We start from the raw sequence: 27,545 nt of genomic DNA on the forward strand, positions 1-27,545 counted from the left end.
AGTCACCTACATCTTAAACCACGTCCATCTATTTGTCCCTCTAAAAGGTTAATGTCCAAACTTTATGCTGGTAAAATCTGTAATCCGTAGACTATTAGCCGGGATGGATAGTAATAAGTGTTGGTTTTTGGTTGCTCCTACTGAAAATAAATTCTGATGTCCTTACTAATGATATTGATAACACAAAGCTCTTAAGGTGCAGATTGCCTAAAACTTTGTTGGGTTTATTTTATTTAAAAAAACACACCGGCCAGTTACAATCTCAGCCATCCAAGATCCTGAAGAGCTTTTTTTCTTTTTTCTCTGGTGCATAAAGCAGTTGTCCTAGGATCCAACATTGCCATTGTCCTTATCAGTCGGAGCCTCTTACCACTCCACTGAGTAATGACCCTTGCTATTTATTTCATTATCATGCCAATGTTGCTTAAATCTCATAAAAAGAGACCATACGTATGGATGAATCCTAAATTGTAGGGCACCAAACTGGAAGGTCCCAACTGATTGCCTAACAAACATGTGCCTTCAGAATAAAAATAATTAGAAAATGGATCTTGATCACTCTTATTATAAAAAGTCCAAAATCATTACACGCCTGCCTGCCCGCACATGCACGCACGCACACACACCTACACACACACATAATGTCTTTTAAACAGATAGAACCTCATTCACTGTATTAATTTTAAATTTTTTTTGGGGAGGAGAATACAAACAAGCAATAGCATCATTCTAGCATGAGTACAATCTAAAAAGTCAAAATACAAAATATCCTATAAAACCTCACAATGAATGCCAGGTACAATCTCTGATGTGCTCAAGTATGTACAACACAAACATATAAATCACTGTACAATCTCTCTCTCCCCCGCGCGCACAACACCACCCCTCCCCCCCCTCCCCCCACAGTAAAAATAATAACCATTATTGCTTGAACCAGGTAGGCCTTCGTTCTGGTTTGTTTTGCTGCATATGACGTGGTGCTGCAAAGAACCCAGAAACTGCATTTATGCACGACATCATCATGCGAAGTAGTAATCCTCTGCTTAATTCCAGCTGATGCATAGTTTGTTCGAAGCTCTTAAAAACCTTTGAACACAAACATAACTGCAGCTTCGTGACATGCACTATAGATGCAGTCTTTGAAAGCTCCCAGAATTGTTGATCTCATACCAATTTCCATTAGTAAACCCAAATTTATTATCATAACTTCTGCAAGTGGCAGCACCATTCATAGTCTCAAAATTCGCACCAATTTGTATACCTGATAATATATGGTAATTAGAAGAACTGTATGCATATTGGAATGAAGCTATTGCAAAAATTAGAATTTCGTCTCCATGTTTATTTTTATGATTGACAAAATTTCTTCTACACGTTTCTTTTTTTATGATTGACAAAATTTCTTCTACATGTTTCTTTTATGATTGCCAAAATTACTTCTACTTGTTATTGCCTACCTGAGCACTTCTAGAAGGCAATGCCACCTCCAAGGAGTTCCGACAACCATCACTCCTGCAGAAATATTCAAAAAATGGCAGAAACAATCAAAATTTTTTGCTCAATGCAAAGACATATTGACATAAAATACACCAAAATATCATAATCTGGAGAGTTATATATGGAAGAGCACCTTTTGGTACTTGTTCTTCGAAGATACTGATTGCTCTTAAGCTCACCTCGTCCACCATAGCTGATTTCATCAGTGTTGAATATTATCTGTGCCAAATCCAGGTACATGTAAATGCAACCTAACAAAAACTAACCTATTTGGATTGTTTTTAACATCTAGGACCCCTACAGAGAAGAAATAATGCTCTACATGTTCTGAAGACAACATATGCATGAGTAAACCAGAAAAAAGATATATGACTAAGAAAATGCATTTGCCAGGGGAAAGAGACAATTAGAATGATGAGGTGATATACCTGATATTCCCCAGCTTCTTCTACCCCAATACGATATGTTTCATATGAGATTTCTGGATGAAAATTGAATATGAAAAGGAGTGGTCCTCTCATGTAGGATATAACCTGCACAGAAAATATGTAATTCAGATTCTTTTAGTATCTTTAATATAAAATTTGTCCAGCTGGTTATAAATTAGTGCGGACATCAAAAAAAAAAAAGAAGTCTGCTTCCTTTCTAATAATTTAATTGTGTAAAATAATTTTGGTGTTTACTTGCACTCTTAGAAAACATAAACTTTGTAGCATTGGCATTATATGTTATAAAAAGTTTAAAAAAAAAAACCATAACATCCATGAGCATTTTACCCTTCTACTTGGTAGAAACTTGTACCAAGGATTTATGGAATGCATTGCATTAGAAAGGAAATATCATGCTCCACATGGTAGGGCATATCACATGTGGCACTGGAAAGACTGTCAGATATAGCCCATATAAAGAACCCACGTGTTCCATTAGCATGCTAGCTAGCTCATAATCATAAGGCAAGAGTTCCCTAAATGATTTGTCACTTGATTTAATGATGAGATATTGAATCAACTATGAAACCTCCTCGAGTTTCAATCTCCCATACTTTGATATTGTTTTGCTTCTCAAAACAACACTGGAGGCATCCCAATCACCTCTGCATCATCAACTCCATATCATATCTTTATGGTCCCATTCATGAAGGAATTGCTAAAATTTATGTTGCCATCTAGCCATGATGGTTCATTTCTCATATACTTCTCACACAAGCCTCTAATTGATGATTCAGTCTCTCAAAAACATGAATCACAAGGACCTAATTCCAGCTGATGATCGATGCATAGAAAATGTCTCTTGATGGCTATCTATAATGGTAAAACAGATAGAAATGGTGAAACACCATACCATACTAGAGTCATTCACATGGTGAACCTTTGACAGACTTCTCGAAAGTATTTGTTCATTTTCATCTAGCCTCATCATGTCCTGCAAAAGAAGATAAAATAACAAGTTTAATTAGGGTTTCTAATTAATCCTTAATCCGAGATCATCCATGACAAACTATGAATAAAAATAATTGTATATAAACATGAACTCATTTGTACTCTCATATATTAAGGATTTGCTTTGTGGTATAAACCGTGTCTTTTACTGTATCCCGAGCCAAAGAGCCACCCTTTGGTGGTTCTATACCTGGTCAATTTGCCTACATGATCCATATTATTTTGATATATTCAACAAAATAGAGCTTGTATGGCTCATATATCCATATAATGTCAGAGGTACTTGATGACCATACAACACACACAGCATCCACATGAATCTTTTTGCCAAGGTTGCTGTAGAAGAACATATCATGAACCTTGAGCACTATGTACTAAAACATGATGAACATTAAGATTGTACAGAGGTCTGCCAACTGCATGCAATTGATGACAACAAAATTATGATGGATACAGCAAAAATTGGATGGACAACAGACAAAATAGAACCAGCAAATTAGGAAAAAAGTAATCAATGAAGTGCAGACAGCAACTATTTTAGTTGTTAGAGGTAGTAGCATGGTAGGCTCAATAAGTACATTTATTTTAGCAAATGCATTTTATTTATGTTTTTGTGATGCTTTCATTATTTTTAAAATCAGTGTGGTTTATATAAAACCTGTGTACTGCCCAACGAGAATGGTTTACAAACATACATACATAAGCATGCACATACATGGCTTAATGAGAACAGTTATACTTTTTGGCACTTGTATGTCAATGAGATATTGGGTCAATAACGGGAAATACTTGTTACAGCATGCCTCTTGGTAAGTAAATAGTCTTGTAGCCAACCTCATGAATCCTCATATTGAAGAGAAATTGAAGAATTTAACAGGTAGCTCTAAAAGAGATTCAAGAATTTGAGAGTTAAATCTAAAATGTCATATTGCGGAATAGAAATGGCATTCGCATTTGCACCCCCCTCACTGGAGTTATGTTGCAACCTTGAATAAGTACATGCCAACTCCCACTATTATATTGTTCTGATCAGAAGTTTAGGTAAAAATTTTACATGAAATATTTCTTAAATATTGATATTCAACTTATCACATTCAACAATACAAAATGAGTTAACAACATTAAGCAAAATTAACATGCAGAAGCATGCAGTTGCAGCATCCAGAACTATTACTGGGAGATTAGCGGCATAAAAGCAATTCAAAGGGAGTTGAGATTGTCTGAACAAAAATATGAAATATGCCAGTAAGACATTTAAACCATGCAACATCTACTATTTCAGCTTGCACATGGAAGCTAGCAGGATCTACAACGAAACTTTGGGGCAGAAATGTATACAGCTTATGTAGCATTTCAGATGTCTAAACCAGATTTTTCAGCATGCAAGCAAAAAATTTTCAGCTCTGACCTTGCACACTAGAAATAAGAACACAGAGTCAGAAGGTAATGTTCAGCAAATTTAAAGCATCAGATTATTAATCAGGCGATGTCTGCTGTACCATGAACTCTGCCCCTTGGTAAAGCTGCTATCATTGGCATCTCAATCAGGAAATTTGATACATAACCAGGGAGGTGAAGATAACAAAGGAGAACTTGTTTTTATTGAATTAGAGGCTGCTCTCCTCATATATGGTCCCAACCAGGGTTCGCCGTACCGGACTGAACCACCCGGTACGAGGAGTACCGAGCCGGACCGGCAATTTACCGGTCCGGTTCGGACCCTTTTTTCGAAATTTTTCCCGAACCGCCCCGAACCGCTCGGTTCGGTTCGGTTCGCATCCATACCGCTCAAAACCGGGCGGTATGGATCGGTTCGGTCCGGTTCGGCGTGAACCGAACTGTACCAACATGCCCACATGAATACAGTGGGGAGTGGGGAGGGGGGAGGGGGGTGGGGTCGGAGACTTAAATCATTGAGTCTTAAGAGTTCTCTGAGAACTTCTCAGAGAACTCCCGAGGATTCGAAGTTTATGAAGGTCTCAACGAAACCGTTGAGACCTCCGAAAAATTAGAAAAAAAGGAAAAAACTCCGTCAAATTGTAGGAGTGGTTCGAGGAGAGGCTGATCTTTGGCCGGAGGTAAGATAATATGTTATTTTCTTAGTAAATATTTTTTTTTTAAGTTTTGTTGTTAAAAATAGGATAAAAATGAGAAAGAATGAAAATAAGAGAAAATCATGCCAAAATTTTATGATTTTGGTATGATTTAATTATATGTGATAGATTTTTGGAAGATCTACACGATGACACCAAAATTGTTAATTTTTGTTAATTATATATTTTTTAAATATTTTTAAATATTTATTTATTTAAAAATTAAAAAAAAATAAATTTTAGAGAAAAAAAATCAGAGTTTGAGAATTATGTTTAGAATGATTCAAGCTACTTAAATCTAATTTCAAATTTTTTTAAATATTTGAAATAAAAAAATTATTTTTTTAATTATTTAAATTAAAAAATTTAATTATAAAATAAAAAATATATAAAAATAGTGTTATATTTTAGTTAATTTAAAAATATTATTTGAAGTATATAACATATTTATTTTAAATTTATAAATTTTAAAATAATTATTAAAATTATTTTAAAATTATATATAATTATTTTAATTATCGTTAAACTATCGTGTTTTATTGTACTTGCATATATTTATAAGAAAAAAATTTAGAGCATGACGTTCGTTCACTTTAATTAATCAGTTATTTTATAGTATATATTTATTTATATAAAAATTATTAAAAAAATTAAAAAAATAAAAAATCAGATTTAGTTTTGAAATTGAGAATAATGTTTAGAATGATTCAAAACAATTGAAATATTTGAATCTAACTTGAGATTTTTCTGAAATTTTTTTTGTAAATATTTAAATAGTAAAAAATATTATCAAATAAAAAATATATGTAATTAGTATTATATTACAGATAATTCGAAATAATTAGTATTTTGTTATACCTGCAGAAATGAGTAAGAAGAAAGATCCAGAGCGTGACATCGGTTGGAATCATGGCGAGATGCTCTCGGCTCAGCATCATTGGAGATGCAAATGGTGCAACACAGAGTTCAAGAGAGGAAGGGTGACTAGATTGAAGCAGCATCTGGCTGGTGGTTATCCTGATGTGTCCATGTGTCGGAAATATCCACAAGAGGTCCGACAATTGATGAAAAAGCACTTTGCTGATTTGAAAGCAGCGAAGGAAAGGGCAAAGCAGAAAAAGATCGAAGTAGACCGTCGAGCTGCAAAGCCACCTTCTTATCACTCTAGAGAGTCAGAAGAGGCTTCTGCTCCAGATGATGAGGCACAGATTGAGGCTGCCATTCCGGCAAGCTTGGCGGATCAGTACCAGCAGAAAAAGATGGCCCGGTACAGAGAGCGATTCGGACCATCATACTACGAATCAGGATCTGAATCAGCGACTGGTAGGAGAGAATTCGAGTTAAGAAGGACTACCTCAGTCAGAGAGCCTGGTGGTAGAGGGAGCAGACGCAGCATGTCTTCTTTGTTGGGAGCTTTTGGTAGTAGGAGGAGATCCTCCAGAAATATTCCAGCAGGAGCCAGCATTCAGGATTTGGATCCACATGCTTTGCCCAGCAAGGATTCAAAGCAACAGAGAATTGACAGTATGCTGAAAAAAAATAAGAATGGCGAGCTATTGGATCATGGTTTCATTTCAGCCATATTCCAGCAAATGCAGCAGTCAATCCTTACTATCGATCTGCTATTTCAGCCATAGAGGCTGCCGGCCAGGGTGTAGATCCTCCAGGACCTAAGGACATTTATGGTCAGCTTCTTGACAGCAATAAGGAGGATCTGCAGAGATGGATTGCTTCTTATAAAAATAAATGGCCTACATACGGTCTGACAGTGATGTGTGATGGTTGGATAGGTCCTACTAGGCGGAGCATCATTAATTTTTTGACATACTGTGATGGAAAAATATTTTTTCATAAATCAATCGATGCTTCAGATAAGATGCACGATGCCACATATATCCTTGGTCTGATGGAAAAGATGATTGATTCAGTGGGTGAGCAGCATGTCGTGCAGATCATCACAGATAACGGACCACAATATAAGGCTGCCGGAGAGTTGCTGATGGAGCAGCGACCGCAGATATACTGGACCCCATGTGCTGCACATTGCATTAATCTTATATTGATGGATATCGGAAAGATTCGCAGGGTGCAGCAAGTAGTGGAGATTGCCCAGACCATTACTAGATTCATCTACAACCACACATGGGTTCTTTCATTGATGCGGACGTATACTGGGGGGGAGATCTTACGACCGGATATCACACGATTTGCTACCAACTACATAGCACTTGATAGTCTTCTTCAGAAGAAAACAGCCTTACGTCAGATGTTTGTCAGTGCCGAGTGGCAGGAGAGCAGATATGCGAGGGCCGGCACTGATGGAAGTCATGTGGAGAACTTGGTGACGAGTCAGTCATTTTGACAGCGAGCTGAGAAGATAGTGAAGGCTATCAAGCCTTTATATGAGGTGCTTTGCGCCGTGGACAACGAGAGATACCACCAGATGGGCTTCCTATATTACATAATGGAGAGGGTAAAGAAACAGATCAGTGAGAATGATCCCAAGCATGCTCAAGAATTCATTAACATTATTGAGCGTCGTTGGGACTATCAGATGGGCAGAGATTTGCATCTAGCCGGTAAGTTTGGATTCAAGAATGTTTTAAAATATTTTTTCAAAGCATGAAAATAAAATTATGCTTAATCAGTCTTGAAATTTATCTGCAGCTTATTACTTGAATCCGAAATTTCAGTATACTATTCCGGGGATAGATATGGATAGCGAGCTTCTTGCTGCTCTTCACAATGTCATATATAAGATGGTGCCCGATCCAGAAATCACGTCATTGTGTCTGCAAGAGGTATGCTAGTTTAAAACAGATGTAATTATTCAACTGAATTCGATCTGATATATTTATAAATAATAAATATATTTTATTTCAGACGAAACAGTTTAGAGAGGGATCAGACAGTTTTGGAGTCCCATCAGCTGTCGTAAGCAAAAAGCAGATGAATCCAGGTAAATTACATATCAATAATGAGCAATGTAGATTGATATGTAATTTTGTTTAATAATATCATCAAATTTGATATGTAATTTTGCTTTTGTAGCTGAATGATGGATTCATTTTGGAATGTCAGTAGAAAATTTGAGACATATGACTGTCCATATTCTTTCTCAGATGGTCTCTGCTAGTGGCTGTGAGCGTAATTGATCCATTTTCGCCTTTATCCACAGTAAACAGAGAAATCGTCTGACACAAAAATGTCTTGACGATCTTGTATATGTTCACTACAATCTGAGGTTGAAGCTAAAATGTATTCAGGAGGAAGTTCAGTTGAAGTACACTAGTCCGACGCTGGATGATTATACCGACGAGGATGACGATCCGATCATCGGATGGCTTGCAGGTCAGCAGCAGGAGCCAGAGCTTGATGAGCCAGGATCCCCTCCACAACCAGCCAGTGTGGTGGCAAGGGAGATCAGGGTGGATCCAGGGCAATGGGCAGAAAAAAATATTCCACATAGGATTTCAGCTGATCAGCCACAGTCTGAGGGGACACAAGGGACTCATTCATCACATGACTCGCTATCCGATACATCTTCCCAGAGATTCGAGCGAGAGATGTATAGACGTTCCTCTCGGCAGTCAGCAAGAAGGCATCCATCCTCCCAATCACAAGAAACTCAGTCACAGAGGGGCACAAGGGGGGGAAGGAAAAGACAGTTGCACGTGCACCACTCTCGAGAGTACAGGAGCTATCTGATTCAGATACGGACACCAAGGAGAGTGATGATGATACTGGTAGTAGTAGCCATGGATCTGATGATCAGGGAGGAACTGGAGGACAGGAGACCACCGTTTATGAGACAGCCACAGGGTGATATTCGATTCACCGGTGAGTCTCAGTTTACGCATGTCACACAGGATAGGAATCATGGTGGACGAGTCGATAGAGATCGTGGGGTGCCGATTTCATATAGACGACGGGCTCTTAGAGGTCGTCCAGCACATGATGCAACTGCGGATGATCTTGCACGTGGAGTAGGGTCCATGGATGTATCTGGATCATCCTCGTATTATGGATCCTATTATCCACAGCCATCTTATGATCCATATGCATATGGTGCATCCGAGGCATCTTCTAGTGGTTACTACCCTATGCAGCCTGGAGCATCTTACGGATCAGATTTTGCTACCGACATATTTGGATGGGCTCCTTCACAACCGTACCATCATCTTGAGGATACTTCTCAGAGTCAGAATTTTAGCGAAAAGTCTGAGATGTCTTACAATCCAGAGAGGATGCCTTATGGGATGATGAATATTCGAGAGTACGGTGCAGCTTGGCTAGAGGGTTGGACTGATGTCCCTTCAGACTATGTTGATGATCCAAATATCTATGAGCGTGACAGACACTCGACAAGAAATTAAATGCAGAGTACATCTTAAGGTTCGTACATCAGTTATTGTGCTTTGTACTTAAATATTTAGATACATTTTAATGCGTATTTTATATATTTTTTCTTTAGTTTTAAGATGACATAGTTGAAATATAATGTAAATAAATATATGTTTGAAATTTTGGATCAAGAGTCTTTGTACCACAATCTAACTCCAAATTGAATCCAAATATGTCAATAATATGCAATATAATGCCATATTGAGGTTGTATTTATCAATTATTAACTTTAAAAATCTAAAAAAAATAAAAATAAAAAATAATTGTGTACCGATATCGGACCGGTACGCCTGGGCGTACCGTGTCGATACGGTACGGTACTGGTACCATACCGTACCGATCCGGCACCGGCACGCCGTCCGGTACCGGTACAGCAAACCTTGGTCCCAACCATTAGGATCAATGGGCCGTAAGTTTTCAAGTTGACTCCATGGCTTGTGGGTAGACCATCTTCTCTCATTTCATTGGAAGGAGACGTTTAGTTATGTTGGATAAGTTTGCAGTCCTTTGCAAGATGGAAAGTTACCAACTGAATATGAGCAAACAAAGGATGGATTGTATCTCAACTCTCAAAGCAAAGGAACTATTACCAAAGCAAATACCAAATGAGCTTTTGTGTGCAATATTGCAAAGTGTGAAAGGCCATGGCACCATACGGTCAAACAGGATCTGAAAAGCTATGTAACTACACAAAAGCAATTACTTTTAAAAAAGGTTTATCATCAATTAAGATGCCTTAAAAAGCTTCATGATAACCAAAAATCCAAATGAACCAACATCCCAAATCTAAGTTGGCTTTAACCATATTTATAGGAAATTCTACCATATTTAGAATTTCTTGAAATATTTATACGCTATCTTGCCATAACATAAATGACAAAGAAACTAACAATTAACAATAATATATGATGCAAGCATTTCTACTAAATGAAATTGACTATTCTCAACAAAACTTATTAAAACAAATAGAATACAACTCATTCAACTAAGCCCTAATCCCAAAGCTCAACTCAACTCAATTTAGTCTTAATGGAAATATAAGAGTCAGCTACATGAATCCCTTTCCTCAATTCCTCTGTTTAGGCCATATTTTATTAAAAATGTAAAGACTTCAAGTCCTTCCTAACTACTTCATCCCATGTGACTATAGGTCTATCTCTACCCTGCTTTTCTTCAACATGTATCAAATCACTCTTTTGTAGTAGCGCATCTCTTGACCTACATTGTGCATGTTCAAACTATCTAATTCATCCTCTCAATTTGTTCTTGATTAGTGCTACATCTACCTTTTATGACTGACTTCATTTCTCACTCTTTCTTGGATTATGACATATCCATCTCAACTTTCTCATTTCAGCCACATTAATCTTGTGCATATGTTTTCTAACTGCCAACATTCTATACCATAAAGTATACCTGGTTGTATGGCTATTTTATAAATTTTTTCCTTCAAGTTGGCAAATATCCTACAACAACATACCCATTGCACTTCTCCATTTTATTCAACCAGGTTTAATCCCATGGATAATGTCCTCTTCAGTCTTCCTTTCCTAACGAACAACCGATCCTCGATACCAAAAGATGATCATTCTTAAAACTTCATGATCCTCAATTCTTACTCCACCTTCATCACTATTTCCAATTTTACTAAAAATGCATTCTATTATTTCATCTTGATCCTATTTAACTTATAGATTCTAATGCACCCTTCCATAATTCTAACTTATGTTAACCTTGATCATAAATTCATCCACTAAATTATATAATCCATAAACAGCATGCACTAAGGATATTGTTGTCTTAAATAACGCGAAAAGGACTTAGAGCAGATCCATAGTGTAAACCTACTGTGATTCGAAACTCGCTAGTATTACCACCAATAATTCTCCACAAGAAACTGCTCCATTGTCTATGTCCTCAATCACATGAATATCTCTAATGAAAACTCCTTTCTTTTTTAACACTCACTATAACACTTCTCTAAGGACTTTCATATGCTTTTTAAATCAATAAGAATCATACAAAGATCTTGTCTCTTTTCTCTACATTTCTCCATTAACGTTTGAAAAATTAAAAAAAAAAAACTATATTCAGTTATATGTCTCTTTTCTCAATGTTTTTCTACTTGTTTCAATATTCTATTAAAAAAAATAAAACATTCCAAAACATTAACTAGAATAGATCCCTTTATTTTATTCCAATACAGATCATATTACCTATATTTAAATGAAATACTGTTTTCATATAATACTTTTCCATTATTATGCTATATGCTATGTTATAAAAGCACCAGAATATAATGGACAATGAGATGAAAATCCATACCGTATCAAAGTTAAAAAGATCACTATGCACTCCTTTTTCTGTCAACAAATCCCATCGACGATTTGCAAAATTAAATGAATAGTTGTTGCTTGCCATAGGAAATTCAACTTTCTGGTAAAATAATAACAAAATGCAAAAGCCTCATTACCTTGATTCCAAATCAAGATAAATTGAAATATATATTCAACCAAAGAATGAAAAGGGATAAACAAAAACAACCTAAAAAGGAATCCATGCAGAATGAGAAATGGACGACAATAACAACAACAATAATAAACTTACATATGGATGTCCAAATTCATTGCCCATAAAATTGAGGTATGCACACCCACTAATTGTAAATGTAATTAATTTGATCATCTGAAACATGAAAAAGAAATAATACTGAGAAAATCTCTAATTGTACTTTCAACAAACAAACTTGGATTTTGATAAGGTTCATTTTTAAGATAATTACTAAACAATAAATACAAAATACAACTCATAGCATAGAAAATGAGGGAACTGAAAGTAGTGTTTTAGAATAGCATTTGATAAATTTTTCTTTGCTACCACATCTTTATAGACAAGTTTCAGCCAGCAGTCAATGATATTATCTCGATGACATGAAAAGTAGGAGTTGAAAATTTTATCTGCCAAGAGAGGAATAAAATCAGAGCTTTAGATAGGGCTGAGCACAGGCCAGGTTCGGTCAGGTTGAGAAAAAAATTTCATCCGACCGAACCCACACGGATTGACAAAAATTCAACCCGCTGCCGACCGTTTATCACGTATAAACCGTTTGAAACTGAAGTGAATGGTTTGTAGCAGGTTTGGATGGGTTGCGTCGGTTTGGACTTCAATATTGACCCAATGTTGATTTTAAGTCCAATATTACCCCACGTAAGCTTATTTGCTTTTTTTTTGTCAATTTAATACAAAACAGGCCTAAACCTTTAGAATGAAGTCTAAACAAAGTATTGAAGTCTAAATAACGCCGTCCCAAAATGAAAGTGAGTTTATGAAATATTAAATCGGTTGGGTTCGGTTTCATATGGATTAAAAGTGTAGAAACCGAACCCGACCGTAAATAACCGATTTTTAACAAACCCCAACCCGATTCCATCCGATTTATGTCTTTCAACCGACCGAAACCGATGTTTATTGGGTCGGATTGGCTGGGTTTCTTCGTATTTTGGTGCCCAAGTCTAGAACTCAAATTGACCATGGTGGTTGACATGATGTTTCTAGTCCATGGAATCATCTTCTTCTTCAATTTCTTGGTCCAAGCTTATAGTTCAGGTCTTCAGGACCATGTCAGAACACATAAACACATGCATTCCTACACACAAACATAAATGCATACATACATATGGACTTGTTCCTGTATGCCCCCTTTTTCCCTTTTTTCTATAGAGGTGTAGAAAATTCCATGTTACTTAGCAATCAGCCTTTCTTGTTTGGCTGAATTCGTTTTAACACATTACTTTTACTGCCATGACCTTTGCTATTCTTGAAGCCTCAAGCATCACTGCTTCATATAGAATCCTTGACTACAGTGTGTACTGCCACATAACAGCAATCATCCATTCTTGTACGCTGCACATCATTACTGACTTGAAAATAATTTCTCAGAGCAAATTGTTCAACCAATTCTGCCTATCAACAATGTGTTACACTGACAAAGGGGTATTTATGGATCAAGCCTAAACAAGCCTGCGAAGTGACAACTCAAAGTCCAGTCATTATGAATGTGTCATAAAGAGGTGACCAAACCATAAATGTGACATGTAGCCCTCCATTAATCCTCATTATGAATTTGAAATATTTCAATTTGTGGTCGTATTTTATGTCTAGTGGTTGTTGGGATGACTATATGGAAACTTGTTTGTAATTAATGCATTATAAAGAGAGCTTGCTATTTATACTAAAAAAAGGCTGTCTTACGGAGTTGTTGTTCTTGCTCCTCTCTTTGTTGGTCAATTCCATAAGGGTGTGAGTTTTTATCCAGTGAGCTTTTGTGTTACCTCCTTTTCTTTCCATCATCCAGCATCACTCTCCCTAGATTCTAATGACCGAACACTTTTTGTTTCAACTATTCTTGATGTCACTTAGTTTGCCTTGGAGAATATTTTTTTTTTAATTTTTCTAGTTTAATTATCATGATTGATCTAAATCATTTAATGCTGCTACTTTTTATTGTGGGTAGCCACCTGCAATGAACTATTAGGACAAGCTACTGCTATGGAGTTCCTTGCTACAAGGATTGTCTACATCTTCCCCTTTCTGCTACTCCAGATTTGCTAAAATCATCACTTGTTCTGTTAAACAACAGGCTTACTTGTATCTTCCAGTGGCACTTTAACCTGATTTTTTAAATCTAACTTTTGCTCTTGTATGGACTAAACAAGCTAAGGAATCAACTTAACAGATCCAACCTCAAATGGTCATAGTTCTCATGTAAACTAAATTTTCCAATTGGGTATCCAAGTCAATAATATATTGTTGGAATCATTTGGATGCACAAGAACACGGCAAATGAAGGCAATTCTGTTGAATCAAATTCTACAGAGGACAAAAGGGTCATTGGAGGGGTGAATATTTGTGTACAGTTAAATATTCCTACATTTAATAATTTCATGTTTTGAGTTATTTATTATGGTAAAGGGTCACGTTAAAATTTAAAAAAAAAAATGTTCTTCTGCATTTAGATTGCATTTTCATTATTATATTCTAATGTTCATTATGTTCCTAATTTAGAATGACTAAAACATTGTCATCTTTCTTTTTTTTGTGCATAAAGGAATTCTCCTAGATCATGGATTCTCCTTATCATGTTCAGAGCAGAGCACATGCTATAGACAATGCTTTGAATATGGAAATTTTCTTATCTTAAAGTTCATGGTTAAACACATAAGCATATATCTACAACCAGTAAGACCTAGGGGTGGCAATCAGGTCAAGTCGGGTTGGATATAAGTCAAGTCAAAAATTCGTCAACTGAACCTAATCTGTTTATTAAACAAATCGAAAATTTCGATCCGAACCCAACTTGTTTATTAAATAGGTAACCTAACCCGAACCACATAACCCATTTATCTAACAAGTCAACTCAAATTAAACAAGTTAAGCGAATGGATGAAAAAAGTTAAGTGAACAAATTAAATGGGTCAAACAAGTTAAATGAATAGATTAAATAGGTCAAAAATATTCAGTAAACATATTAAATGGTTTTAAATAGGTCAAGCAGGTCAAGTTCAACAGAACATAAATGGGTCAAGCAGGTTTTAAATAGGTTAAATATATCTTAAACAGGTTAAATGGGTCGGGTCATAGCCTAACCCAATTGTTAAACGGGCCAAAATAGGTCAAATAAGTCAAAGGTCTAAACCTGAACTTGACCTATTTAATAAACAGGTCTAGATAGGTTGACTTGTTTAGGACCCAAACCCATTTATGTCAAACGCAAACCTGCTCATAGTGGGTCATTTGTGCGTTGGGTTGATAGGTCAACTCATTACTTGCCAAGCCTAGTAAGACCACCTCACAAGCTTTGAGGCTGCCATTGTTTCTAAATTTGGCTTATCATCCATCACTGTGCACCTTGCAAATGTTAGATATAAATGTTTTATCTCTTTGGTTTAGAACTGTATTGTTCAGAGAACATGACAAGAAAAACAAAAAGAATCTCAAGACTGAGTAATGGATGGTTAATGAAAACCTAGACAAAGACAACTAAGTTAAAGTGAAAAGCTCAAAATATAGTTAAACAAAACAATCTATTAAAGACATCTAAAAATTAAAATCCATGTTCCAATAATCAAAATAATTTTACTATTTCTATAGTTTCAAAATTTTCCACTGTTCTTATGTTTTTATTTTTTGTACTTTTGTCTAATTGGCTATGAATCATTAGATCTACCACAAAAGGAAGTTTCAATCATCATTGCTTTGGGGATTCTGTACAGGAACATACCCACAAATGCCAATTCAGATAAGTTCCAAAAATTTTCTGAAAAGCTCATCTGAACTTATTTTAAATACAATTAATGAAAAAATAACTTCATGTCATTATTATAAAGTTCATTATGCAATCCTTTTAATGAAGCTCATATCCAAAATGAAATTTATAACTTTTTGAAACAACAAAATGCCCCTGATTTATGCTGTCAAGATACCGATCTAATTAGCCTCCTCTTTCATTTCAATCACACAAAGGTACATTAAAAAATTTATATTCATGATTGTGATATTCTTTTTTTAAGTGTCAATGAGCTTTTAACACTATAATTATCTTGTGCCCTATTTAAGCTATAAAAACATCACTTGTATCGACAGCATTACAATTTGGTATAATCGCAAAGTACATCAAATTAAAGGATTATGCAATGAATTCAGCAACATCAGGGAAATGAATGAAAAATGATTAGCGTCCTCTGTACAATAAGGAACCTCTAGACACATGATCATTAGTGCTGATTGTTGGCAACTACACAACTAGGTAAAATGGCAATATCTAGGAGAATCAAACTAAAAAACATTGTCGAATGAACTTGGCACATCTAAGAAATGAATGGAAAAAAACATTACTTTGTGCAATGAGGAACCTCTAAACACAATGTCATCTGACCCGATCAATTCTTCACTTGGTCTGTTGAACAAAATTTCCGCAAAAGACCTCCCTCCTGAGATTGACTGCAAGAATATAGTAAAAACGATCAATTACTGGCTACTAAAAAATGACAAACCAGGTTATTGTCCCCTGATAGATCATACCATTGAGAGGGAGTTCAGCATTACAAATGTAACAACATATTAATGTATGGGTACCTGAATAGGCATACATATTATTTGCTCAAGAAAAAAAGAAAACTGTACCTATTTGTTTTTGATCTTGATATCTCATAATATTTTTAAAGATACCTTTTAGTCCACAGATATCCTTCTTTCTCATGCTCATTCATTGCACCACCCAAGAGAATGCAAGAGCCAAAAGAGCACCATGTTGCTTCAATGATCAAAAAAACAGGTTGTAAAAGGGATTTTTAGGATTTTGTTGCCCCTCAACATCCTTAAGAATGTATAGAAGTAATTTGAAATGAAGTCAAAACTAAGAAAAAGGGCAGCCTAATGCACGAGGCTCCTGCCACTGCAGGGTCCAGGAAGGGTTAGGTATACAGCCTTACACTCATGTGCCAAGAGGCTATTTCTATGTCTCAAACCCATGACACCTAGCTCACAATGGAGCAACCCTACTGTCGCGCCATGGCTCACCCTCTAATGGGAGTTAAAACAACAACAACAAAAAAAGGCTAAAAAGAAACCGTAGCTGAGGTCATCCTGAACCAACTATCAGTCTAAAAAAGGATGGAATAAAAATCCAACACATCTTCACATTTTACTGGATTCTAATGTTCCACTAACTTTCTAGTTAGTACTTGAGGATTGGATGCAGTCAACAACTGCCTTGGACCCTTTCACATACCAAATAAAACAGGTAGTCTAAACCAACTCAAACTAGACTCATGAAATCATATTGGCTTTATGTTGAAATTTGCTGTTGTTGTTAGTAAAGTCACATTGTATTGATTCCTGTTCATGTTGTGATCTAATGCATGTTAAAGTTGTGCTGGTTGCATTGATGATAGTATTCTATGATCCATGCTAAGGTCGTTCATAATCCATAAGGCTTGTGCATTTTAAATTTTTGTGATTTGAGCTATCTATTGCTTATCAATGTTCTATCAGCAATCTTCTGCAGGTACAAAGACATATTCGTGCATGGTCTCCATTCTGCATTACCTTGGACCAGTAATTCATCTTTATTGTCAGAGGAAAAAAAAATGAGAAATGAAAGAAAAAACGTTTTGCAATTTATATCATGTTGCATGAGCAACTAGGTCATTTGAGTTGGTGGAACGTGGAAGATCCTGTCTTAGAAGGTTTTGCTCAATCAAGTCAAATTTTTGACTTTGTACTACTACAGTTCGACTGTTAGAAAACATATTATATCTAAAAGATTCATCTACGCATTATAGAACATACATAATTGATGAAATTACAATACGCATTTTCACTTCCAGATATATATCTGATACTGATTGTTATTGCAGGATATCATCTGTCCTTTATATTTCTGAAGTGAGCTTGCCTATCTTCCCTTCACCATTTTGGTTTCAGTTAGCCTTTCTTTAACATGGCTTTGCAGCTGAATGCAAACTATTGTTCGACTGATGAGGGAAGTACAATGTGTCCAATGCAGGCCATTTGAAAGACATACAGCCCATGGTGCTTAAGCATTTCTAGTCAGCAGAACAATGCAAAAACACAAAGTTATATTCAAAATAGTTTATGCAAGTATGATTCTTGTATGCCAAACAAATTTAAGGGGAATCTAACTAAAAAGCAAGTTGGCTGGAAAGTGCCAATCAGGATACAGGAGAAGCCTTATGACAACTTGTGATGTCCCAATGATCAGTATATCTTGAAAAAAATTTACTATATCTTGTAAACAAAAGATAGCAAAGGCCCATAGTTTTGGTCTTCTGCTATTCTATCACCATGAAGACATAAGTACAAATCCATGCCAATCCAGCACCCTAGCCTTCAAAAGCCACTTTACATTTGAATAAACAGTTAATGGAGAAGTGGAAGATGAGCAGAAGGAAGTCATCTTTTGTTCAGAACTAGAAATTATTGTACAAGAATTTACAATTGATTATTCAGAATTTCAGATACTTGAGCAACAACTAGTGACACTAGACTCAAGGAAAAAACAACCAAAGTAGCAAATTATAGCAATGTTCCATTTTAAGTAGAATTAATATACATGCATATAATGACGAATGTGGCTTTTGTTGGTCTACGAACAATAAAGAATATTGCTCTAATACATAAGTATAGAGTAGCATGTTCTCCACAACCACAACCATCAACTTGAAAGGAAAACTGTGTTACGCAATATGCAAGCATGACATACCAGCATCAGAGCCTTGGGGACAGCAAAAAATTGTACACATAAAGGAAAAATAAAGCAGTACCTGATTATGATTCTCAGCATACAGAAGCATATTGTGACTGCTCTGCTGGTTGCTTACAAGCACACTCACAATCTACAATGATCACATGACACTATACTTAAAAATTAGAAAATGATGAATAAGCTTTTAATAGATATTATAATTACATTCATAGCTAAATAAAACTGCATTTTGAATTTGGATCGCTAATCATTTCCATTGTTTAATGTTATAACAGAATTTAAATGAGAAACTCTGATTAAACGTAATGCTTGCAGGCATCGTGCTCCATGCCTCTGCATCGACCATGCATGTTGATGAGCATTGGGGAGAAGTTACTCGAATGAAGTAAGCAAAAAGGGTAACTTGAAAAAACAGCAGAAAACTATAATATATACCTCAGCAGCTGTAATGTGAAAGATGCCTCTAATAAAAATGCAAAATATAGCACTAAAGAACTGTTCAGGAGTATTATTGGAGCATGATTAGCAAGAAAGCTCCAAAAGTAAAATGACACTGACTGCCATCTTAGAAAAAAACATGAGGCAAACAGCAGCAAGACCTTATTCATGCTCCAGTCCCGATCAGGGACATTTTCAAGAAGCCATAACCACATTTCTGATGCAGAAAAATTGACCCAGTAGTCAAATCCTAGTCCTCCTTGAGTAGTTGATTCACACAGCCCAGGATAGAATGTTGCCTACATTAGAAAAAAAAGAAAAATAAAATGTAACAAAATCACTGAATGCATCATGACAAATTTTTGTTTACAACATTAACTACAAAATGATGCAACAGAAAATTAAACACACACACACACACACGTAAGATTAAGTGAACTAGCATTAGAAAAATAATAAAGAAACAACTCTAAGAAATGAAGCATCGCATTTCCTATCTTTAATAGATTGTCCCTTTATAACATAAGATTAAATTAGCTTTCATGATAGATTGTCCCTTTATAACATAAGATGAAATTAGCTTTCATGATCAACTTCTGATTGAACACATGATGAATGCCATGCATCCACAGCATGCATTGCTTTGTCTTAAACTACTAAGGTCTTGTTTGTGTCACATATGATTTATTAGCAGTCCAAGTTAGCAAATTCAAGGGCTATAATTTTCTATGAAACAGTTCCTTGCTAAGTTTCTAATGAATATTTAATTAGTCAAAGGGAACGTTGCGACAGTAGCATTGCAAAGACTTAATTAGATTTGCATGCAAAGACTATAGATAGGACATCAAAGTAAAACTGAAAAGAAGAAGAGTCAAGTGGCAAGGAACAGATAAAATTGCTAAATTTAATGTCCATAACCCACATGTAGCGCCTGTAAGCAGACTAGGTCCTCAACATCGGCATCCATCAATACTGTGTAGTGGCAATCCCTCATCCTTGTGGAAAATCATCAAAATTTTAGGAACTTTGTTTTATTTGTATTGGGATCTCATATAGCATCTGCATGCACATTGAATCTCAAGTTTCACCTTTGTGTCCTGTCATTAGCTTGTAGTGACCTGAAATGCTCTCCTACAGAACCAACCTTCGACCCTATCTTTGATTAGTCTTCTTGGTGTGTAGGTTTCCACAATTTTTTGTGGGGATTGCACTCACTAGTTCATGGTCCTTTCTGCTCCTTGATGTAATCTTGCTTAATCATTAATCATCTCTATTCCCAAATACTTTGGACCTATGATGTTAGCTCTTTTTGGGTTTTAGTTACACTCTTCTAGCCTCGACTTTTATTATTTTCTCTCACTCAAACTCTATCCTTATACTTTGGACTGGTCCTGCTTGGGTGTTTCTTCAAACTGTAGTGTTACTATGGTTCAGTTTCTCTTTGGCGTAAGCTATCAGTCTTACAATTTACCTTGGCTTGATACTTCATGAAAAAGATCCTTTTGCTATCTATTTGATATTTATACTTGATGCAACAACTAGAGGTTTCTCAGCACCAAGGTCCCCTAGTTTCAGTACTAAGTACCATGATGGTAGACCTGTTCATGGGCCGAGTTGGGTTGGGCTTAGGTTAGGTTTTGCCTAGAAGACACACAATTTTCTTAGGCTCATGCCTGTTCCAAATTGGGCTTCAGGCTTTATCACCATTTCTAATTTTTTTTCTAAAAAGTACTAAAATATATTTAGTAACAACAATAATATATTTAATTTTTTAATCCCCATTTAGCATTGTGATCTTGAAAGGTGATCATAGTGCTAAAGTTTTCATACGTAGCATTTCAGTTTGAGATTGATATGGTGTTTATACCGATTTAACATCTAGTTTCTTTTTTGGAAAATATCTTATGCATCTATTGATGATTTTCAAAAAATAGAGAAAAAATGTGGGCTTGGTATATTTTTATATATTTTAGGTTTCAGTTAATTCATGGCATGTATCTCCTCTCCATGCTCTTTTCAGTTTTTTTATTTCTTCTTTAAGAGTGGTAGGTTTGGTGAACTACAGAAGCTACTCATCGCCACACTCAGAAATGGAGCAAATTTCTTATGTATGTTTTCCTCATATACATATTGGTTGTAAATTGCTTAACACGAAATTCAAGTTGCAAAGAAAGAAAGGAAAGAAAGGAATGAAAGAAAGAAATGAAGGAAAAAAGATGGAAAAGGATACAAAGAAAGGAGGGGACAAGGAAAAAAAATGAAGGAAGAAAAGAAAGGAAAAGAAAAACGAAACAGAGAATGGAAGAGAGAAGGAAAAGAAAGGATGTGAGGAAGGAAAGAAGGAGAAAGGGAAAGAAGGAAGAAGGGAAAGAAAAAAGGGTAAGGGGCCCGACCCGCTCCAAACCAAGTGAAACCGGGCAGTTCAGCTTGGTTCGGATTGATTTGACCGGATTCGAGCCTCCAACTAAGATGAACCACTAAATCATCCTAGTAACCAACCGGTTCAGGTCAGTACACTCCAAACGAAGTGGTTAGAACAGGTCAGATGACCCTGCTTGGCACAATGTCATGATCCTGATATTTGCATATGCAAGTTGCAATCTTATCATTGCTACCTTGGCGTACCCGGAATCCTAGACCAACTTCAATTTGTATCTTTCATCATCTAGATTCCAGATTCAAAAACGCCCACAATGAGATTCCACTACTTGCTCAGCTATACAAACATTGATTTGTGGTGTCTTGTCACTTGGATACCTTCTGTACCATGACTTGCACCTACAGTGCTCACTGAGTGATGCAATTTGTATCATTTAGTCTAATGCCTTTGAATGATCAACTTGATTTTATGCAAGCTCTTTGAGTTTCATTCAGCATTGTCTCAGTTATTTTATAGCAAGAACACTTCAGATCTAATACATTCACCACAATAATTGATTCTTTACCAAGATATCCACACAAAGCCTTTTTACTTTTTTGGTACAAAGACCAAAGCTTTTTAACCCATTGATGCGTTTCTTGCACCAGAAAACTCTAAATTAAGATCTTAACTTAGGGGGAGGCCTTTACATCCCAACAATCAAAAACTGTAACTGGGAAGCTCCGAAGCTGCCTTATTAGAACTCGATGTTCTTGTTTACAATTTTAAAAAAAATACAATTTTCCATCTGGAGCTCGTATTCACGGCATGCAGTCAAGTCTCAAGTCTGGGGTTCTTTTCTTTAAAGCTTAAGCTCCTCACATATTGCCTTCATAAGTAGTGAAATTTTTCATAATTGATCCTTCAGTTCAAATTTTCCCATGTTACTTCTGTTTCTTTGACAGAACATTTCCCCAAATAAAACTCTGTCTTGTCTTCATTCAATATTGGAATTCAGCGAGGGTACTATAAGCAAAGCCTTCTGCCTAAATCCTACGCTTGTAGATTGATTGGATGATCAATTCATAACTTCTGAGATGTACGCAGCAGTTGATTTCTTTATTGTCTCCATGATGCATAAAATATTTATTGGGTAGCTTCCAGAAACATCTTGCACCATTTCATACTTTCCTGATCTTACCACAGGAATTTTCCCCAAAACAGAAATATTTACATCACATATCTCAATTTGTGTCACATAAAAAACTTTTCAGTTCGTCCACCTTGAATTTAGTTGTATGAACATGAGATTAGACAACCATGCTCGTCAGAAAGTGACGACCATGCTGGCAACAGAACATCCGGAGTAGTATGGCAGTTAGAGAAACAAGATACAACATCAAGCTTGATTTCAAATGAAACCCACATTGCCAGTTTAATTATGAAAATGAAGTCACGAGATGATGGAAGGACATATACACATATTAAAAAAATATATATAGAAGGCCAAGGTATTATACTGTGACTTACATCTTCTGCAATTGTGATAATATTTGGATGAAGATCATGTAGCATCTCATTTGCCAAAATGAGATATATCAGAGCATCCTTGTCAACATATTGATTACAATACCTATTATTGGATAAAGATAACCATAAATATATGATGTACACGTGAAGGCAAAAATACTAGAAAAACAAACTAAACAGTGTCAAATTAAAAATCGAACAAATTAAATATCTATGAACTGTCTTATATACTCTTCAGGTTCTAGAACCTCACCAAGATTTTAGAACATATATCGGTACCCATATTGCCGTGAAAGTTTGTAGAATGCTTTGGGTTAAGAGCCTAAACACACTACTGTAGTCATAAAGAACTAATCTCAGAAAATCCTATGCCATAAGAAACAAAAGGACTACAGATATTACTGAGATAGATAGCCTTGATCGGGAAGCCTCTAAGAGTTTAAAATATGATGAAAGATAGCATACAGACATAAAATATGCATCATTTATCAGTTTTGACAATGTCCTTTTTTAACATAATTGTAGTTGTTTTACAATAACTCCTGAATTTTATCACCACTGTAAGAAACATATCACAGAAACATATCGGCACACTTTTTTACTACTGATAGAACATACCATCAGAAAAGACCGTTCAGCTACATATGGTTTTTAATGCCAAAATATACTTGTGATGGCAATAACCAAATTCCAATAGCATTCTGTCAAACCTTCATAATCTTCCCTTATTATTCTTAGCATAAAAAAAAATATAGAATGAAGGACTGATGGAAGACAAAAAGTTAAGATGGTTCTGAGATGCTATATAGTTAGGTCATCAACACATTAAAATGTCTGGATTAATAGTTGCATACAAAGAATATTTTAAGATGAACAGTCAGAATGTCAGACATAAATGTAACTTCATAAAGGCTAAGGCAGCATATGACTCGCACATGTGATGGTTCACATGGCCAAAGTAACCTTCTTGAACATGCAAACTTGCCCTCATATGTGCAGAAAAAGGTAACATCAGCGAAAAGACAAGGCTAATATGCCGCAGCAAATGTTTTGCAACAATTTATGCTCATTTTTGAAAAAAAGGATGGCTTATCAGAGAGTTTTGAACTATGTACAACAAATCAGAATGAATATTTTCTAATAAATGTCTCACCTATGTTGACATGTTATCAAATTCTTTGGCCTAATCCAAATATATTTGTTTAACTGGTTTCATTTGTTCGTTTGTATACTCATCTGGACCAATAAACAATTATCTTTGATGAGATAGTTATACGCTTAAAGAAATTGTACAGCTAGTATGGTCCTATAACACCAAAAACAAAACAATACTGGGATTTATGAAAACTGACAAGCAACAGCTATTATGGTCCTTGATATCCACTTCTTAAACTATCACAACTATTCCACAAAAATAAAACTTCAAGGCAATGTTCGCCGAACCGATATCGAAGGTCGTACCAGCCGACAACCTGTTCATGACAGTACAGGTCTATACCATACCATTCTAGGGCATATCGGAAACAAAGAGAGGAAGAGGGCAAGACAGAAAAGAAGAGAGGAAGAGAGGAGGGGGGGGGGGTGCTGAGGGGTAAACCCTAACCCGAATCCTAATGGAGCAAGAGAGATGGGGGGCGAGGAAAGGGGAGGGCCAAGGGAAAACCTAACCCTGATGGAGAAAGAGAGTGGGGGTACACTTATCGATGACAAGGGGAAGGAGGGTGGGGAGGGAGAGCAACATCTCGAGCTAGGAAGGTGCTGTGAGTGGCCGTGAGCCTTGAGATGCTATGATCAAGAGCAGCAGATAGGAGGGCTTTTACTGAGTGGGGGCTGGTTTTAATTGAACCACAGGGTGTCGGTGGAGGGTTCAGCTCGGTACACCCCAGATGGATGGTTTGGGGTGGTACGATGAACCATACTTCAAGGTCATACATAGACTCAAAATGCTTATTATGAAAAGCTGCCATTTTGTACATAGGTAGGAAATCTCCAGACTATTAATTATTGATCTTAATCACTTTTGGGGTTTTAGATTATGATTGATACCTGATGATATGCATTCTCAAAATAGACAACTCACAACGCCCCATGCACCAATAAGGTTTTAAGTTCAAAACCTACTCTAGAATTCTAGTTTAATTTCTTCACTCATCCACATACATGATTATGTATGTAGGTACATATGTAAAAACATGAATGTACATAATCAGATGGTTTTGTGGGAACAAATATCAGCCTTTATTTCATGAATCATACATTCAGACAGAAACAATGACTATAACTAACAAGCCATATATTAATTATTTAAAGGTAAATTTATATAACTTTTTCCCATTCACTTTTAGTGGAGTTGATTTCTTCAATACCTCTCTCACCTGTGGTGAAGACAGAACCATCCAAGTTCTTATCTTTGTTGTCATCAATCGATAATCATCCAATACATCAATGCAAGTTTATGTGGAGAATGTTTACTATGTTCTGGAAACTTAGAAGGGAATCAATGACCCTAAGGCCAACTCATATATTTAGATGTCACTAGAGCCCATGGTAGAAATGCACAACAAGGATAAATGTACTCAAATGATTAATACAGCATCCACAATACATTCACCCTGTGAATGGCTTTCTTATCATTGGATGCCCTTGTTAGAGGTCACTCTACAAGCCTTCTGATTTTCATGTTTCCCACTTTCTTTTCTCATAGAATCTTTTCAACTTCATCACTGGGGACAACAATTGCGAATGGTTCCAATACCTACCAGATCATCAATATGTACCGGGTATTATACTTCTGTTGTCCAAAAATGTTACACATGAAGGCCTTTTTTTTTTTTCTTTTGGGTTGCAGGCATGTCTACAAGGCATGGCTAATATTGTCTGAATCAAACATCAGAATATTCTTGCACTTTGTCCCATGAAAACTTCATGTTTGCTTGGTTTGGAACATCTTCCATGATAGATAATAATAATATGGTAATGACTGAACTAGAACAAAGGTCACTTCAATGCATGAAACACCACTTTACTGATGCATAATCAAATTTGACTCTTGGGTTCATTATAAGGACAAGTGAAAACTTACTCCTCCATCTCACCAGTAAAAGTAGCAAAACCATTGTGTGTATACATCATGGATGAAAGTGAGTGGAACTGGAAGCCATCAACCTGATATTCTGTAACCCACCTGTATAAATATCCAGATAATAAGCAATATTATAAAAGTAACACCTAATACGATTTGAAATGCATTTTACACAATAAGAACCATAAGAAATTAATTGCAATGCCAAGGGCCATAAAATAAAATGGTTGTGGCAAGAGTTAGGCTACTGTTTCAGAAACTACCACTTCAAATTAGACAAAAGAAAGTGTAACACATCTACATCGCCATATTTGAACATTCTAGTACCCCAATATTTATGATGTCCTCGTTTACCTGTCAAGCAACCAGCATATATAGTCAGAGTACTTATTTAAAACAACTAAAAAAGACAAGCAGAAAACATTCTCAAAGCCTATATTACTGACATGCATACAAACTTTCAAACATATAATAGCCAACAAGGTTATGGGTAATACAAAAGGTCCAAAACCAAGCATTGCTGATACACTTCTAGTACCAGGAACTAAAAAATTACATAGTCAAATTAATAAACAAAATAATAGTAGATGTTGAAGAAATATGGTAGTATCTTCATATACAAATTTCCATTAAAAAAAAAAACAGAGAGAGAGAAACTCCTGTGATATAAAAGTGAGTTTAAATTTCTTACATTTATTCTCCATACATAATGAATCATCTTAGTTGATGATACAGACCAAGGTCAATTAATTAACAATTGCAATTACATTACGTTCAGGATTCCATTTGGTTTGACAATATATCAAGTCATGATAAGTCAAAATATAATCTAATTATTAAAGAATTTACAAGTATGTTAACTATATAGATAGGTACACCACTAGTTAGCTCTTCTTTTGGAAACTCTTAATCTATGATACATTATGACTCTTGATGCAGCCAAAGTATTTTTCTCTTGAAAGAAGAAGTTTGAGATGATAGTTCTGTGAAAAGTGGCACATGCCTAAAATGGTGTGCCATTAGCATGGACAAGAAGTTATACGGTGTAAGTGTATAAATATGATTGTTGATCTTTTGCTGAAAAATTGGATTAGCACCCTCTCTCGGCTCAAATTACAATAAAAAGATAGTCATCAATTAATTAGAATATACAAGAGCTAAAGTAGAATTTCTTGTAAACTATTAAAGTGCACCAGCTTCAATGAAAGACAATAGAACAAAACAACGAAATGTTGATACCAGTATGAAAGAAGCAGTCATTTGATCCATCAAACAGTGCTAATCCAACCAACTCATCTGCTGATGCATAAGAATGCACAATATCTAAAAAAACTAGAATACCGAGACCTGCACAAAGGAACACAGATGCCTGCATGATCATCAAATCAAAAATTCTACAGGTGTTCCCTTCCAATAA

General features: G+C 35.8%; 2 protein-coding genes and 1 pseudogene across 4 annotated transcripts in view; 2 read left to right on the forward strand and 1 right to left on the reverse strand.

Moving 5' to 3' along the window:
- Nucleotides 1–924: 924 nt before the first annotated feature.
- Nucleotides 925–27,545, reverse strand: part of LOC105048541 (1,4-alpha-glucan-branching enzyme 3, chloroplastic/amyloplastic) — a 50,167-nt gene continuing 23,546 nt past the window's right edge. The window contains exons 8-21 of one of the 3 annotated variants that reach the window (XM_010927873.4): nucleotides 27,368–27,475; nucleotides 26,392–26,482; nucleotides 26,129–26,230; nucleotides 23,047–23,149; nucleotides 19,319–19,456; nucleotides 18,778–18,849; nucleotides 16,328–16,432; nucleotides 12,041–12,118; nucleotides 11,759–11,869; nucleotides 2,839–2,919; nucleotides 1,926–2,030; nucleotides 1,631–1,716; nucleotides 1,458–1,512; nucleotides 925–1,261 (exon numbers count right to left, since the gene is read on the reverse strand). In XM_010927873.4, the coding sequence (XP_010926175.1) occupies nucleotides 1,229–1,261; nucleotides 1,458–1,512; nucleotides 1,631–1,716; nucleotides 1,926–2,030; nucleotides 2,839–2,919; nucleotides 11,759–11,869; nucleotides 12,041–12,118; nucleotides 16,328–16,432; nucleotides 18,778–18,849; nucleotides 19,319–19,456; nucleotides 23,047–23,149; nucleotides 26,129–26,230; nucleotides 26,392–26,482; nucleotides 27,368–27,475 (1,268 nt within the window). In that variant the 3' untranslated portion in view covers nucleotides 925–1,228. The remainder of the gene's footprint in view (nucleotides 1,262–1,457; nucleotides 1,513–1,630; nucleotides 1,717–1,925; nucleotides 2,031–2,838; nucleotides 2,920–11,758; nucleotides 11,870–12,040; nucleotides 12,119–16,327; nucleotides 16,433–18,777; nucleotides 18,850–19,318; nucleotides 19,457–23,046; nucleotides 23,150–26,128; nucleotides 26,231–26,391; nucleotides 26,483–27,367; nucleotides 27,476–27,545) is intronic. The other 2 variants (XM_010927874.4, XM_029265544.2) reach the window with 2 other exon arrangements.
- Nucleotides 5,824–7,850, forward strand: LOC140859045 (uncharacterized; annotated as a pseudogene).
- LOC140859044 (uncharacterized) lies at nucleotides 7,869–10,565 on the forward strand. Its single transcript, XM_073260208.1, has one exon. It carries the CDS (start codon nucleotides 8,596–8,598, stop codon nucleotides 9,403–9,405), a length of 810 nt encoding a protein of 269 aa, XP_073116309.1. The 5' UTR covers nucleotides 7,869–8,595; the 3' UTR covers nucleotides 9,406–10,565.

The sequence above is a fragment of the Elaeis guineensis genome, chromosome 7, assembly GCF_000442705.2.
Source record: "Elaeis guineensis isolate ETL-2024a chromosome 7, EG11, whole genome shotgun sequence".
Taxonomy (NCBI): Eukaryota; Viridiplantae; Streptophyta; class Magnoliopsida; order Arecales; family Arecaceae; genus Elaeis; species Elaeis guineensis.

Coding starts and splice junctions, on each gene's coding strand:
- LOC140859044 (XM_073260208.1), top strand. CDS start 8,596: ATGTATAGACGTTCCTCTCGGCAGTCAGCAAGAAGGCATCCATCCTCC.